Source organism: Triticum aestivum, chromosome 3B (assembly GCF_018294505.1).
Source record: "Triticum aestivum cultivar Chinese Spring chromosome 3B, IWGSC CS RefSeq v2.1, whole genome shotgun sequence".
Lineage (NCBI taxonomy): Eukaryota > Viridiplantae > Streptophyta > Magnoliopsida > Poales > Poaceae > Triticum > Triticum aestivum.
The window spans coordinates 826,429,057-826,440,254 of NC_057801.1; the positions used below are offsets into that span (position 1 = coordinate 826,429,057).

The 11,198-nt window shown below is 48.8% G+C and overlaps 2 protein-coding genes across 2 annotated transcripts; one reads left to right on the forward strand and one right to left on the reverse strand.

Annotated features, from left to right (window-relative positions):
* Nucleotides 1–1,557: 1,557 nt before the first annotated feature.
* Nucleotides 1,558–4,267, forward strand: LOC123066881 (uncharacterized). The gene is made up of 3 exons (XM_044489868.1): nucleotides 1,558–2,245; nucleotides 2,335–3,062; nucleotides 3,145–4,267. Exons 1-3 carry the CDS (start codon nucleotides 1,576–1,578, stop codon nucleotides 4,030–4,032), a joined length of 2,286 nt encoding a protein of 761 aa, XP_044345803.1. The 5' UTR covers nucleotides 1,558–1,575; the 3' UTR covers nucleotides 4,033–4,267.
* A 3,143-nt stretch (nucleotides 4,268–7,410) lies between these two features.
* On the reverse strand, nucleotides 7,411–10,371 carry LOC123068042 (probable carboxylesterase 15). The gene is made up of 2 exons (XM_044490559.1): nucleotides 10,308–10,371; nucleotides 7,411–8,333 (listed from the first exon to the last, which is right to left on the reverse strand). Exons 1-2 carry the CDS (start codon nucleotides 10,369–10,371, stop codon nucleotides 7,411–7,413), a joined length of 987 nt encoding a protein of 328 aa, XP_044346494.1.
* Nucleotides 10,372–11,198: the final 827 nt, after the last annotated feature.

Consider the following 11,198-nt stretch of genomic DNA (forward strand, 5'->3'; position numbering starts at 1 on the left):
GATGCCCTGAGCTACGTCCTGTCCAGCAAGCCGCCCGCTACGCTGTCTGAGTTTGTCCTCGCGAACTATCGACATCTCGGTGGTCGATGACTCAACCTTCCATGCGGCTCGCCGACGTGATGTATGTGTTGTCCGGCGTGGGCGTGCGTGCGCTCTTTTTGCATGAGAAGCTAGTCGGTCGATGTGTGGGTGTATAGTGCTGATGAGCAGCTCGTCAATGGCAGGTAGCTCTGCTCGTCGTTCTGAGCTCCACCCTACCGCGAGCGCTCCGAGCTCTGAGCAGTAGCAACGCCCGCCGACGTTTTTTCCCATAAGTTTTGCTAAATCTTTTGCCAACTGCATGTGCTCCCAAATCATCTGCGCCACGTGCCACCACCCGCTCCGTTCGCTACGTCCAATCTGGCTGTTTGTTTGCCGAGTGCCGGGTTTCGACACTCGGCAAAGGGTCTGCAGAGTGTTCGACAAAAGGAACTCGACGAAGTCAGCTCTGCTTGAAGGGTGTATGCCAAGCACCCTTTGTTGAGCAGAAATCCTATTCGTAAGTAGGTGTTTTTCTTGCGTATACTTGTGAGGGAAGGAATAAATACCTAGAGAAAAAAGTGCTAACAACTGTCACACAAGCGAACTAAGTATGTAGGATTTACGTAAAATGCGTATGTAAGAATGGCATCGGTCTTTGTTGAGTGTAACACTGGGCGAAGCCTTTACCGAGTGTTATTGGGCATTTGCCCAGTGTCTATGTTACTAGGCAAACAACTCGATTCCAGTAGTGTATCCCGAGTTATCCAAGTCCACATGCAGATCACGCAATGATCCTAGATATCGGATGGCATTAGAAGACTAAAAGGATATGACTATTTAACTGCATGTTGATCTAGTTGGATCTTGAAGGTATCACATCACATGCAATGCAAATTTAACTACTCCCTCCGTTCCAAAATTCTTGTCTTAGATTTGTCTAGATACGGATGTATATAATACTAAAACGTGACTTGATACATCCATATTTAGACAAATCTAAAACAAGAATTTTGGGACAGATGGAGTACTTGTTTAGGGCAACCAAGAAAGCCTAGGGATGTCACCATCCGGTGACGCGCTGCTAAGTACTCCCTCGCTTGAAAAAATGTATTATATTATGGGACTGAGTAGTAGATGACGTAAATTAACATTGTTCTGGTTTTCTAAAGTTTGATTAATGATGACAATGATTTTTCAAAAAACGAAGAGGACATAAGAGGGGAGTAATTTGGATACGAATTTGTGTGGTTCGCTCCATTTGATTCCATCATGTGTGGAACACTACAAAATTAGTACACAAGTATGAACAACCTCAATAACTAATTAATTCATAATAGCTGAATGCCAGTCGACTGGATTACGAGGGAATGAAGGGGAAGGAAGGCTGAAAAAATCGACTGTCCCAATTATTTTTCTTCAGGCAACTGACATATAGCGCCAAAATTAATTAAGCGAGATCTGGAAGGTGCCATGGATCTATAAATCCGGCAGGCATCCGAGCAAAGGAGAGCACCAAAACACAAACACAAACACAAATCCCAAGAAGTATTCATCATGAGAGACCACAAACACAAAAACAAACACAAGCACAAGCACACAACCCACCGGCGTGAAGGTGAGGAGCAAGGAGCAGCTCCGGGCACAATGGCGGAGAGCCGCAGCACCATCGCCTTCTTCGGGACCTCCAGGCCACCGGTGGCGCTGGACCTCTTCTCGTGCCCAGCGAACCCGCCGCCATCGTCTCCGCGGGACGAGCAGCGCCTCACCGACGGCGTCTCGTACAACCACAACGGCCGGGCCATCCCGGCGGCGGCGCTCAAGGAGCTCCTGGCCTTCCTGGCCGAGAAGAAGGACCCCGCGCTGGCCCTGGCCGGCGGTGCCACTCCGGAGGAGGTGGACAAGGGCGGTGTCACCGGCCTCGTCTTCGTCTCCGGGAGGGACAACGGCCTGGAGACACTCCATGTGGCCCTGCGCACCACAGGCGACAAGACCACCGTGCTGTCGCTGGCCGACATCTACGGTGCCGACACCTTCGGCGGGATCCGAATGGAGGACAGCGGCTGCTTGGCCGGCGGCTTCGAGGCGGGCGGCCTCACCGTCGGGCACTCGCTGGTGTACGTGTCCACCAAGGGGCCGGCGGCGGCACGGCGCACTCCGTGTCCGTGGACCGTGGTGTACAAGACCAACCTTGCCGACGGCACCACGGAGCGCCTCACTCCGCCGGGTAACCATCAGATCTGATCTGCTCTCTCATATCGTATTCGTATATCACTCCGACGGCAGCACGCGGCTGATGCTTCTTCGCGCGTGCAGACCAATACGACTTGAACCCGGCCGTGTCGCCGTCCGGGCAGAGGGTGGCGGTGGCCAACTTCCGGTCCGGCGAGATCGGCCGCCTCAAGACCGATATTGTGGTGATGAACGTGGACCGGGAGGCGCAGGGCGGGCTTGGGCGCAGCATCCTCATCAAGGACGGCGGGTGGCCGACGTGGGGCAGCGATAACGTCATCTTCTTCCACCGAGGGGTCGACACCAAGGACCCGGCCAGTACCGACTGGGGCGTGTACCGGTACGACCTCACCACCAAGGACACCATCAAGGTGACCCCCGACGACATCCAGGCCATGACTCCGGCGGCCATCGACAAGACGACGGTGGCCGTGGCCGTCACCCGGGAGACCTCCATGGACCGCACAAGGAAGGAGCAGCACCGCCACATCGAGATCTTTGAGGTCGGCAAGCCTGCCAGCCCGGTGGTGATCACCCATGGCACGACGCCGTTGGCAGACCACTACAGCCCATTCGTGCTCGATGGCGGCAGCCGCGTCGGTTTCCACCGCTGCAGAACCGACGACGACAAGGTGAATACTACCGCTGATCCCAAGAAGAAGCTGAGTAGCCCGGCGGCGACGCACAAGGACGGCGGGCTGGCCGGCGTGTTCCCAAGCATCAGCAATGACGGCTCCAAGATCTGCTACGTGGACAACGAGTTCAGATCCGTGTGGGTCGCCGACGAAAAGGGCCCGCGACCAGTCCATTCGGTACGTCGTCAAATCTACTTATATATTCTCTTGTCTTCTTGTTGGTTCATCCATGAAATATAACTATCTACAACGTGAGCAGGTGAGGAACAAGATCAGAGTCTTGTCCACTACGTGGAACCAAGACATGAGCAAGGACACCATCTACTTCTGCGAGGGCACGGCCGACCACCTGCAGATCTGTGCCCTCGAAGGCGCCTCCGAGCTCCGGCCCAATGACCGGAACATGAGGCGCCTCACCAAGGGCAAATTCAACGACGCCTTCCCCTCGAGCAACCCGGCCGGGACCAAGTTTGTGTTCCGGTCGACGCGCAACAGATCCGGTAGGCCGGAGGACGCCAAGTACAACAACCTCTACATCATGGAGGACGCGGAGGAAGGGGAGTGGGGTGAAGGCACGGTGACGCAGCTCACCGACGGGCCTTGGACTGACAGCCACTGCAGCTGGTCGCCCAGGGGTGACTGGATCGTCTTCTCCTCCTCCCGCGATAGGGACATCCTCGACTCCGCCGGTTGCTTCTCCATCTTCCTCGTCCTAGCCACCGACCGCAAGGTGCTGGTGCGGGTCATGTCCCTGCCCGGCCACGTTTGCCACCCCATCTTCAGCCCGGACATGGACAACCTCGTGGTCACCTCTGACGTCGCCGTAGTCTCCGCCGACCCGGTGTCTCTGCCAATCTTCATTGCCTCTGGCAGGCCCTATGGTGACATGTTCTCCATCAAACTCCGTGACACAACGGACATCAACAAGAACAAGGACATCATGGAGTTCCACCGCATCACACACACCCGCTACGAGTACTCCAAGCCCAGCTGGACCATCTATTTTGGTGACGACCCCAATGACAAGTGGCCAACCAATAGCAGTGTGGCTACGCCCCCCTGCGCACCGCCTCTTTCAATGCATTGGTGCTTAGGTGAGGTGCTAGGTGCACTAAAAGTCTTAGCAACCAATCTCCCGAATGCATAGGTGCTTAGCTTTTGCAGCTAAGCTGCTTTCATTTTGTTTAGCAACTAAACTCTTTATCCATTGGTTGATAGGCATTTTACGTAGGTCCACATGCTTGACATTGTTTCTTCTTCAGATCACCAAAGTGCTCTCATCGCTTCTTAGCACCTATACATGGTGAAGCACTGAGAAGGGCACTCTCCATGTTACCCCTATACAGGAGTACTACCAGTGTTGTCCTTTTCTGTTTTCCATAAATAAAGGGGTGTTATTTCAATATATTTTTTAATGAAGGGTTTTAATTCAGTGTTGACCAACTACAAACATAAATGAGTCATACCTGTTAGGAAACCGACTCCACCTATCGGAGGTACAGCCGGCTCTACATGATGTTTCATATCTAGATCGAACACTTTAGTCTAACATAAAAGGTACGCAATTGCCTTAACCTCAAGAAAATCATCTCTATATGCACATACACTCACCTCTATGAACTGCTAAAAAAGAGAGAGAATATCATCTCTATAAATAGAGCACCACCCTAGATGCATACGTATATCATATATCTTATCTCCTTTACTTCTGTGCATTTTATGGCAGCACGACTTCCTGCCGGTTACTTAACAATACAAAACTAGTCTACCCGAAACTGGAAATTTTCAGAAAAAACTATATACTAGCTAGGGTGTCCTACACCATGCATACGCCAGTAGGAGGTGGTATATAAATTGAATGTAAAGTGTAGCAGGCTCCCCTTGTCTGCCCTCGCTCCGTCTCCAAGGGGCGACTCGGGTGGATCCCAGTCTTGCCAACCCCGCCCCCGTTCCTCCTTGCTATCGTCGGTCGTCCCTGCCAGGCAATATCATTTTCAGTCTGTATAAAAAAATGTTCGTCGTATATTACAAAAAGTTCATCATGCATTGAGAAAATTTCACTGCATACAAAAAAATGTTCACAACATATTAAAAATATGTGTAGTGAGTGTCTGGAAAAATGTTCACCGTATAAAGAAAAAATGTTTATAGTTCAAAACTAAAAACATGGAAGAGTGAAAAAAACCAACCTAACAGGAAAAAAATAAAACGAAAGGGAAAACCAAAAACACCAACCAAAAAGCACAACAGAAAAGAAAACAAGAAAAATGCAGTGAGCGAACGAAAGCAATGCGCGCAATGAACTAGGCGGCTCAACTTGCTCGCCAAAACCCTAAACCCTACTCGCCCGCCTAAATGGCGTAGCCTCGAATGCCTTCAGACGTCAACTAGAAATTGTTATAAGAAGTTATTGGCCACCCTATTTGGGCAGCGACCCAATTACTAAACGCATAAGCTACTGTGCGGTTTGGTGCCTGAAGTTCCAAAAATGGGCACAACGGATCCTATTCGTACCGTAGGTTGGGGAACAGCGATCAAACGCGTACCCTTCCATGCGCCTCATCCTCTTTAGGGACAGGACCATTTTTTTCACAAGAGCGTTTTTTTCTTTTCTTTTTTTCCCTTTCTTTTTTCTTCTGGTTTTTCTTTCTTTCTCTTGTTTTCCTTTATTATTTTACCTTTTTCCTTTCTTCTTTACTACATATTTTCTTTTCTTATTATGTTTCTTTTCTCAAATCGATGAACTCGTGAATTTTTCATGATTTGTTTTGACTACCATGCACATTTATTGAAATGTGCAAACAATTTTATGTTCTTTTTTTAAATACGTGACCATTTTTTCAGATTTGAGATTTTTCAAAAATTCATGAACTTTTTTTGAATTTACGAACAATTTTTGACATCATGATTACAAAATCACGAACAAATTTAAATTATTATCTTCTTTCCAAATTTGGAAATTTTTCATATTCACAAACATTTCTTGAATTCGTGAACAATTCTTCACCAAAAAATGTATTGTCGAGCATATTTTGAAATCCCATACATTTGTTTTTGAATATGGGATTCATGAACATCTTTAGAAGTAAAAAAAAGTATGAAGAAATGAAAAAAGCAGGGCGCCCCACACCGCAGTTAGGGCGTCCCAAGCACACGCACAAAAGGGGGGCGGGGGTGCATTGCTCGAAGCCGGGAATATGAGCTTCCAATAAGTGGTCCATTACGACCATCCTCCTAACCTGGTGCCAAGGCGAAGTAGGAAAAGTGTCCAAGAGGTGGCCTATGAAGAGAAGCAAACACGTCATGTTATCCGGTACAAGAAGGTTTTGCCAACGACTTAGGGCATCTCTAACGCAAGTCACCATGAGAAGGACGGAGACTATCCAACCAGAGTCACCAATTAAAAGCACTGTTCAAGAAATCTTCCAATTCAGCGATTTATCATCCGATTTATCATTACTCATGGGGTAACCGATAAGATTATGTCTTATCTTCATCGTTTATCGTCTGGGCCGATTTATCACTCTGACAAGCGATTTATCAGGAATCTACTGATAAATCAGGCCTATTCCTAACATTATGTTTGCAAAAAATATGTTCATTTGTGTTTTGTGGAGCTTGTTTTGCAATATGTACTATTGTCCTATTTTGTTTGTCATTATAAGAGGATTCAAAGGCTAGGAATCAGGTAATACTTCTGTCCAATATTGTTTTGGTGTTGAATACAACATACTTTAGTGTTAGGAACCTGGGATTTGCAAAAAATGGCCGATTAATAGTCGACCGATAAAAATTGATTAATCGACCGATTCCCGATTAATATCTAATTCAAAGCTGACCGAAACGCTAACGATAAGTGATATCCTCAACATTGATTAAAAATGGACATCAAAATTTCAGAATAAATTTAACACAACAAAAGAACCCTAAAAACAACTAAAAATCCTACTCTACTCCCCCATCGGAGGTGATCCCAATGGACCCCCTGCCAGACGTTCCGGCCTCATCGTTGTTGATGGCCAATGCGAACGAGGTGGAGCTAGCGACGGGTGCCTCTTTGGCATTGTCGTCGTGTTGCGACGACATGTCGTCCTCCATCTCCTGCCCCTCAAAGAGGCAATTGCGCTCGGTCTTGTTGATGCGAAGTTGCCAACGCTCATGGCAAATGGTGCGGGCGCTGCGCTAGCGATGGGAGAGGGTTTTTGGGTGGGTCCGTGTTGTTGAGATCGACATGGCGGACGTTGGGACTCCCCCCAAAGCTCCCCTGGTTTGATGCCGGATTATGGGATTTTGGATTTTTGCACCATCCAAGGACACTTTTGGTGAGCTACATTGGATGGGTAAAGTGTCCGGACCGTCTGGTCCGAACATTTGCGAGAGAATAGATGATGCCTTTGGAGCCTTGCTCCTTGTTCATTTGTAAATCTGAATTGAATCAAATATCGTTACAACAATCAATCGGCGAATCAAGAAACCCAAGATAACATACTCATAAATCATAACCCAAGATAAGGAAGATTGTTGCTTATTTTCGCTGATCAAGGAATCGCTTGATCACCGTGAGCAGTTGGTCTGCCGCCGGAGAGAAGGGTTTGGTTGCAAAGAAGGCGTGCTCCTGCCCGGCGAACACGACCAGCTCTACGTCCTTCCCCATTGCCTTGAGCCGGTCGGCGTACTCGACGTCCTTGTCCCTCACCATGTCGCACTCGGCGGCCACCACGAGCATGCGCCCGACGTCGGCCGTCTCCAAGCTCGGGCTGGCCGGGCCGAACGGGTTAACCAGCGGGTCGTCCTTGTTCGCCCCCACCGGCATCATCAGCCGGAAATACTTGTCGGACATCTTGCAGCTCAAGAAGGCGGTGTCCGGCGTGTCCAGCTCCGACTGGGTTGCCGTCTCCGACAAGAAGGGCGGCATGAGCAGGATGCAGCCGGCGATCTTTACCATGGGGTGTGGGCGGAGTAGCAGGTGGTGCGCGAGGGTGGCGCCGGAGGACTGACCGCCGAGGAAAATGCAGGCGTCCTCGGCCAGCCACGGGTCGGACCGAGAGGAGATGCGGGTGGCGAGCCAACGGAGCGCGGTGGCGGAGTCCTCCACGGCGGCGGGGAGAGGGTGCTCGGGGGCGAGGCGGTAGTCGAAGGAGAGCACGACGGCGGGCAGCTCGCAGGCGAGGCGGAGGCAGCCGGCGTGGTTCTTTGGCCAGGAGTAGGAGCCGAAGACGAAGCCCCCGCCGTGGAAGTAGACGAGAACCGGCAACTTGGTGTTAGCTTCGCCGAGCCGTGGCCTGTAGATGCGCACGCCGAGGTTGTATTGGGCGTCGTACACGGCGTCCTTCCACTCGACGCGGCCGTCGTCGTAGTCCGCCCCGGCAGGGAACGGCGGCGGCGCGGAGCGGATCACCGTGCCGTCGCTGAGCAGCTTCATGACGCCAAGGCAGTCCTCGACCACGTAGGGGATGGCCTTGCCCTTGGCCTTCCCATTGGCGGTGTCGCCTACTGGTTCAGGTTCACGGGAGAGGACAGTGGTGGACGGCATCGCCAACGGAGGTGATCTACGCTGCTTGGGCTTGGCTGTGGCTTTGCTTGCTTCATCGACAGGTGAATGCATTCTTCTTTTATGGGTGCATCGAATGCTGCAACATGTGATCATCAATAATCGGTAATCACCAACAGGGATAGCACATGACGTTTCTGCCCCGCCGGTCAACCACAACCAAGGGCCATTTTGGTCATTTTGTTGTTTTGACCCAGACTTGTTTTTATGACCAAGCTAGATAGGCTGAGGTCCTGATATTTATGCTGAAAATAACGTGTCCAACTGCATTATTGTGCATTAACTCCAGTTGGCCGATCGATTACTAGCTGCCGCTAAACAAATAAAAATGTAGTATCTTATTAACATAGTATGGACAGATAGGTCGTTGACTGCATCCGGGGCCGCGTCGACATGTCATGCGTATATTTTCATAACTTAACCGGTTACTGATGTTAAATTTTCACATGGTGAAACCAGTGACTATAGCATGTCTATTGCAAATACACACACCCTAGACTTGATGGAAGCTCATTTTAGATATCATTTCTGAGTTGTTTCTTAAAATGCTTTATTTGAGAATTGAGAGAATTTCGAACAAAAAACCCTACCCTTTTTCGAATGTTCCTAAGAGCCTGCCTTCATAAATTATGCAGTTTCTATGACTTCCACACTGCATACTGCAGTGGTTATGTGATTCTTTGCAATAACGATTTGTGATTTGATCGAACGTATGCAGTAACACATCGAGCATACACGGCAAAGAGGATGTATCCATTGCCACAAGAATTCAAGTTTAACCATGTTAGCTAGCATGTTACCCATGCTCTAGAACCATACAAATTGTCGTTGAACAGTCCATATGATGTTCACATCCACTTAGGGATAGATGCCCTCAGGTATTAGGGACCTATAACTGTGAAATTAAGAAGAGATCGAGTTCAGGTCATGGGAAATAAGCTTTGTTTTCTCTTTGATATGATGGTGTCAGAATATTACTCCTCATTTGTTATCAAGCCATCGCATTCGTTGGCTTAGTATCTCATGCTTTTTATTTTTGGAATAGTATCTCATGCTTTACCTGCTAGTTATAACAAATCTTTGTCCTTTTCATGATATGTTCAAAGCAAACCGTTCATCTTCTGTGGTTATATATCCAATCAGTCACATGCATGTATGGTGAGAAAAAGCTAATAGTTGAAAGAAGAGACCGACTTCAGGTCAGGGCTAATAAGCTTTGTTTTCTTTTTGATATGATGGTGGCATAATATTACTCGTCATTTTTTTATCAAGTCATCGAATTCGTTGGCTTAGTATCTCATTTACCAAGTTATAACTAGTCTTTGTCCTTTTCACAATGTGTTCAAAGCAAACCGTTCATCTTCTTTAGCTGTCTAGTCTGTCACATGTATAGTGAGAAAAAGCTATAGTTGAAGGCAGTGTCTAGATGAGACGAGCCTGGACGTCTCTCTCCCTCTCCCGTCCGAAGAAGAGGGGCGACTTTTTACATCTCCCGGCCGATCCACCTTTACGCCGCCGTTGTGCCGGATCCCTCGTCCCCCGTGTGCCGCTCTGGCGGCGGGAGGGCGGGGGGTCCTCGTCTCGCGGCTATAATTAGTGTAGGGTCTGTAGGGTTACCGGCCGGCGGCGATGAGGAGGTGGCGGAGTCGCTGGTGTGGTTTTTGTTGCAGGTGCGCGCCCCCTTCGACTCCGGCACTCGGTGGAGCTCCGTGGTGGTGCACCTGCTTCCCCAGCACCCGCGAATCGACGGATTCGTGTTGTGCTTCCTTCCCTAGTCAGATCCCGCGGGGCGGCGGATCTGGAATGTGAAGATCTCGAAGATGACGACATGGTGGTTCGCGGCGGAGCCGATGTTCCTGGGCGTTACCTCTGTGGAGGCGGTGAGTGAGGACTTCCCGGTTGCCATGGGGATGCTTTCGTCGATCCAAGGCGCATGGATGAGCACATGTGGCGGCGCGTCTTCCTCTCGTTCGGGATGCCGGCGATGCTGGAGCTCAGAAGGACTCCTTTGTATTATCTACTGTTTTCTGGTCTTTTCTGTAAGATCAAACTATCTATGAAATCGTTATCCTCTCGCAAAAAGAAGAAGGCAGTGTCTAGATATGAGTAATTCACAGTTTTACCTCTAAAATATTTATTGCGCCACTGCTACCCTATTTACAACTTTTTGTCACGAATTACCCCCCTAATTTTAACAGGCTAAGATATTTTGTTATGTTTTTTTATTGCTATCTTTTTTATACTCTAGCCTTGGGAGTCCATTCTTTTTTCTTAAGTTCCTTCCTTTTTTTGTATGGATTTCGAGGAACAAATACCAGTTAGCGTGAGCGCGTAAACAAACCATTTCAAATAAAAAATGCATTAAACCCCATGCCAACCACTTTGCAGTGGCAATATTGGGATGCCAATTGGCAAACCAGAAATGCTACTTCCTCCGTCTAGGTGTGTAAGTCATCTTACGAAAATCAAATAATCCCAAAACACTTAAGCGCGGTGCATTAAATTCTACCTCGTTTCTTGTTTCTTGACATATCAACCAATAAGAGATGTGGAGTGTGCATGCTTTTAATGACTTGAAACCAATGTTGGGGATATCGCTCATCGGGAACTTATCGGTCGACCCATGATAAGGGGTAAATCGGCCAGTTTATCAGCATATCGGCAGATTTATCGCCATATCGGCTGATTTATCGGTCGATTTATCTTATCCGTCAGACAATGATAAGCGATAAATTGGCCGATTTATCGGCATATCGGAAGAT

Excerpts from the sequence above, each read along its gene's own strand:
- LOC123066881 (XM_044489868.1), top strand. The coding sequence starts at position 1,576 with ATGAGAGACCACAAACACAAAAACAAACACAAGCACAAGCACACAACC. Across the intron at positions 2,246-2,334 it reads GGAGCGCCTCACTCCGCCGG|ACCAATACGACTTGAACCCG; the intron begins GTAACCATCAGA and ends TCGCGCGTGCAG. Across the intron at positions 3,063-3,144 it reads GCCCGCGACCAGTCCATTCG|GTGAGGAACAAGATCAGAGT; the intron begins GTACGTCGTCAA and ends CAACGTGAGCAG.
- LOC123068042 (XM_044490559.1), bottom strand. The coding sequence starts at position 10,371 with ATGCGCCTTGGATCGACGAAAGCATCCCCATGGCAACCGGGAAGTCCT. Across the intron at positions 8,334-10,307 it reads TCCTCACTCACCGCCTCCAC|ACGTGGTCGAGGACTGCCTT; the intron begins AGAGGTAACGCC and ends AGGCCATCCCCT.